The sequence below is a fragment of the Sitodiplosis mosellana genome, unplaced genomic scaffold (genome assembly GCF_009176505.1).
Source record: "Sitodiplosis mosellana isolate CC-2019 unplaced genomic scaffold, AAFC_SMos_1.0 Smas_scaffold_6138, whole genome shotgun sequence".
Classification (NCBI taxonomy): Eukaryota; Metazoa; Arthropoda; class Insecta; order Diptera; family Cecidomyiidae; genus Sitodiplosis; species Sitodiplosis mosellana.
The window spans coordinates 1-5,499 of record NW_022601379.1 but is presented as its reverse complement, the minus strand read 5'-3'; the positions used below and the strand labels follow the sequence as shown (position 1 = coordinate 5,499).

The 5,499-nt window shown below is 42.4% G+C and overlaps 1 protein-coding gene across 1 annotated transcript; it reads right to left on the bottom strand.

Moving 5' to 3' along the window:
• Nucleotides 1-6: 6 nt before the first annotated feature.
• Nucleotides 7-5,499, bottom strand: LOC129573856 (uncharacterized; the record flags this gene model as incomplete). Its single annotated transcript, XM_055454985.1, has 2 exons — nt 4,836-5,499; nt 7-4,716 (listed from the first exon to the last, which is right to left on the bottom strand). A coding segment is annotated over exon 2 (4,706 nt), but the record flags the coding sequence as incomplete, so codon positions are not given.

The following is a 5,499-nucleotide window of genomic DNA, read 5'->3' as shown; positions in this document are numbered from 1 at the left end:
CGCAACGAAATTAGACGCGACAAACAAGCCATGAATGCATCTGTTGTTAAATCTGTGACCAAATCGAGATGCACTGCTTTTGTCTTCATGCAAACAAATACAGCGATGTACGCCTTGTACGTTTTCTTTCCTCTTCCCAATCTCTCTTTAACTGTCACCGGACCACAGTAATCGATTCCAACCGATTCGAATGCAAACCCAGACGTGACTCTGGTTTCAGGTAAACTTCCCATGAGTTGAGTAGCAGTTTCCTTGCGCTGACGAAAACATGGCACACACTTGAGTGTGACACGCTTTATGGCTTTACGAACGTTGATAATCCAAAACCGTTGACGAATGTATTGCATGCACAATTGATTACCTCCATGCGACGTTTCCATGTGTGCTTCCAAGGCCAATAGATGAGTGAATCGACACGTGTGATACAAAATAATCGGATGCACCGTATCAAAAGGCATCAACGAACGCTTGATTCGACCTCCGACTCTCATGATTCCATCTCCATCGACAAACGGTGTCAATTTCACGATTGACGAATCACGTCCGACGTTCAAATGCTTCATCTTCTCTTCACGATTTTCATTCGATTGTGTGTCAATACTAATTTCTTTGGCAAAGAACTGACGCTGATGATATTTTATCCAAAATGCTTGTGCATTCAAGTATTCTTCTTCCGAAATGCACATGGAATCGAAATGAATCTTGTCTTTTGTTCTGCGTATGAATCGAAATACACGCGCTGTTACGTGTACCAACTTCTTCATTGAGCCACATCGATCCAAAAGTGATTCTCTCGGTCCACCTTTGACTTCAACTTCAATTCGTGGCACCACATCAACCTGAGTGATGGTCATCAACACTGGTGCCGGTTTGGCTTCTTCAACCGTAGCTTCTTCCACTTGACGATCGACAACAAACGCACTCACAGGCCATTCATCTTTTTCCTTCACAAGCCATTCTGGGCCGTTGAACCAAAATGCATTGTTGACAATATTCGTTGCAATTAGACCTCTCGATGCTAGGTCTGCCGGATTATCTTTCGTACGCACATGTTTCCACTGTATGCCTTTGGACAATTCTTGAATCTCGGCTATCCTGTTTCCAACAAATGTTTTCATGGTGGTTGGACATTTCGACAACCAATGAATTACGATGCTCGAGTCACACCACAACGTGACATTTTCATACGATACGCTGTGTGCAACACAAACCTGCTCACACATTTGTACCATCAACAAAGCACCACACAGCTCTAAACGGGGAATAGTCATTCCTTTAAGCGAGGCAACTCTCGTTTTCGATGCCACCAAATAACATCTTATGCGACCATCAACACTTACTACTCTGGTGTAGAAAGCGACGCCGTATGCCAATTTAGATGCATCCGAAAAACCATGAATTTCCACAAACGCTTCTTTCGATATTCCAAGCCATCTCGGAATGGTTACTTTTGATAAATCTTTCAACGCATGACGAAACTCATTCCACTCACTTTGCAAGTCCACTGGTACTATGGTGTCCCAGTCACATTTGCTGAGCCAAATCTTTCTTATGAGCATTTTTCCCAAAATAATGACAGGCGAAATCCATCCGTTTGGATCGTACAACTTTGCTATCGACGCTATGATGAATCTTTTTGTTGGCGGATGATCCTGAATTTCATCGCAAAATTCATATCGAAAATAGTCTTCTTGAACCGACCATTTTATTCCCAACACAGAATTTTCGTTGAACAATTCCAAATCAATCGTCTTCGATGTGGCTCCAATGACCGATCGCATGTGATTACTGTTGGAAGCCCACTTGGCTAATGGAAAACCACACTTTCCCAACATCGCATTCAGTTGCCGATACAATTCTTCTGCTTCGGTGTCATTATCGGCTCCCAATGTGCCATCATCTGCATAAAACGATTCCAAAACCGCTTTCGATGCCATCGGAAATTCATTTGCATGCTCACGAGCGCAGTGACGTAAAGTTTCAATGCAACAATAAGCGCTCGATTTCAACCCATACGTCTGTGTTTTCAATCGATAGTGTTTTAATGGCTCATTCTCATTTTCACGCCAAACAATGCGCAAAAAATCCCGTTGTTCCTTTGGCACACGCACTTGACGGTACATTTTCGTTATATCAGTTGTCAATGCGATGCGATGAGTTCGAAATCTCATAATAATTGACGTCAAATCCTCTTGCACACGAGGGCCATTTAGTAATATGTCGTTCAAAGAAACTCCAGACGATGTTTTGACTGAACCATCGAAAACAACTCTGAATTTTTTCGTCCTAGCTGCATGATGTGGTATGTAATAAGCCTCGGAATCAGGCTTATTCACTTCACCAAATGGCACGAGCTCCATGTGATCCAAATCAATGAACTGTTGCAAGTCCTCGATGTATTTTGCTTTAAGTGCAGAATTTTTCCGAAATCTCGACTCATTTTGATACTGCCGTGCAATCGCTGCACGCAATGAATTACCCAATTGAGGATGATTCGGTACAAACGGCATAGCAACAACGTAGTGTCCATCGCTATCCTTGGTGACGCTATTTTCAAAAATTTGCTTACACAATTCTTCTTCAGCCGTTAACAGCTTCCTTTCTTTGACAATATCGACATTCCAAAGCATTTCCAGACTTTTAGCGATGTTTTGACTTTCTTCAAAAGCCATATGTGCAACCGAGCCAAACCGTTGAGTTTCTGGCAATGCGCCATAAATCAGCCATCCAAATTTCGTTTTGCTAGCGACGGGCAATTTCGGATTGCTGACGTTCTTTCGCAGTCCATCACATTGTATACGCGCCATGAATTCAACGCTGAGCAAAATGTCTATCTCATCCGGTTCATTGAATGTTGCATCAGCTAAAGGCAAACCTTGAATGTGATCCCAATCATCGATATCAAATTGTTTGACTGGCAATGGTGATGTAATGCGGTCCAAAACCCCAGCACGAATCCATTCACCATCACTCAAACCATTCGTTGGTGCAATTTTCAAGTCAACAATTGCCTTTGAAACCACATTGCTGTTGTCGGGTCCACGCATTGGAACGGACAATTTGATTTGTTCGAGCTTCAGCATTTGAGCAAGTCGGTGAGAAATCATGCACATGTGCGATCCACCATCTCCCATTGCTCTTACCTTCACAACGTTACCATTTTTGTCACTTGCAGCGACTCTTAGCGTTGCAATCAACGTAGCATCGATGTCAGTCACGGCACCTGAATTAACCATTGACATCACACTAGTTGCGTTGTTCTTTTGTGGGCACAGTAAACGATTATGCGGTCCACCGCAATTGCAATTTGAAATTGTGCAAGAATCCTTTGAATGACCTCTGCGAAGGCACTTCGTGCAAATGTTCAACGTGTTCAACCTCTCTTCTCTCAATTCAATCGACATTCGACCAAATGATTCACACGCGAACAACTGGTGTTGCCCATTACAATGATAGCAATTGCCACGTCGTCTCTTCACATTGTTTGGATCATGCGTGTACTTAGACGAAGCACCGTTATTCGTTCCAACTGGCAGACTTGCCGATGACTCAGCACCTCTAAAATGTCGCTTCGACAAAGTCGATGAATTACCGTTCGATGCGCTTTTATGCGATGTGTACTTATGTGATGAGCTACCAACATTCATCACAAATTCAGCGTCCATTCCATCAGCTCTCTTGCGAATAAAATCAAGTAATGGATGAATCTCAGCGATTTTCTTTTGGTCGCGCTCCAAAGCCCACAAACGAATCGACTCTCCATCCAATTTCCGTAGCAGCAATGGCACTAGAATGGGATCCCAATGCTGTACATGAATTCCATACGTCGGAAGTGAATGCAATAAATTATTCGTTTGATTGACCAATCCAATGAGGCCTTGACGCGATGGCGATTCAACACTTGGCATGTCCAAGAATGACAACACAATTCTGTTCACGATTCTTCTTTTGTTTTCATACGCTTCGATTAATGCTCTCCAAGCACCGTCATACATTTCGTCGGTTCGAGGCAACCCTTTAACGGTATCGTACGCTTCAGAACCTGGCTGTAAATGATTCATCAAATGGTAAAATTTGGTTGACCCGGTCATATCAGACCGATTATGAAAACAATCCTCGAAACTGGACTTAAATTGCGGCCATTTTTCTTCATCACCATCGAACTTCTCAATTTCAACCTTTTTGACCTTGACATCAGGCAATGAATCACGGTTCATTGCAGCTGGTTGCCTTTGTGCAGCATTCATTACACCAGCTTCTTCAAGCTCCAACACTCTTTTTCTTTTGGCAAGCACATTCATTAAATTTTCATGCAGCGCATCGACTCTCTCCATCACGCTTTTCATATCCATCATTGCTTTAGCGTTGGCCTTTTCAGTGCTGTCAACTATGTGATTGAATGCTTTGGCATGATACATTTTAACTAATGCGATTTGACTTTCGATCGTTGGTAACGGCAATTCCTCAAAGTTGGCATCATTCGTGATGCCTAAAATTCGTTCTAAGCCGACCACACATGTATCAATGAGGCAATACATATTTTCTTTCTGTCCTCGGCGTGGTTTCGAGCGAGCATCCGCTTCGATCCGATTTATGTGCCAAAAACTGTTCGACGCATCGGATTCAACATCGCCATTGTGATGCAATTCGATAACGTCATCGTCGCTCTCCTCGCGACGGGTTGATTTCTTCTTTTTCCCATTCTTTGGCATGATGCTACAACGATGAATTCGAAAAATTCAAAAAAAAGACAGAAAAAAAGATCGCGGCCGCACTGTGGTGTACGTGCCCAAAAAAAAATCAAAAAAATCGCAGTCGTACTGTGGTGTACGTACCCAAAAATGCTCTCAATTTAATGTGTGCGACGCAATAAGTACCGTTTGCACTTTTACCCTCAAGCAAATACGCGCCTGCTCTCGAGCAATTATGCACCTGCTCACAAGCAACCGAGTGGAAAAAAAACCACTGACTGTGTGCACCGCGCACTGACTCTGTGGTGAGACAGCCGCTATTCACGCACACACAACGACGATGGGAGAAACAATCTGGAATCCGAAAAAAAATGTTCTTTATTTTATTTATTTTCACGGAAAAAAAAATGTCTTTCAATTTCTCTTTACCAAATTGCAACACTCTGGTGTGCTGTCAATTTTCACAATATTCACACAGTCACTTTGGTGCGACGCTATGTTTCTCATGCGATTCAATTCCAGCGAAATATACGCGCGTCACTTTGGTGTGACCGCTATATTTTTTCACGCAATGCAAATCCAAGCAACAACGCACGACACTATGGTGTGACGGCTTCACTTTTTTCATACAATCCGAATACTATGGTGTATTACGAATATTTTCTCTTATTTTAATAATTTCCGCAATTATTTTAATCGAATTTAAATCTATTGCCTATGCTCTACTTTAAACAAAAAAAAAATTCAGTCGAAGGACCATATGTTTGAGTACTGAAAGAATGAACTTAAAGTAAACAAGAAAACTCTG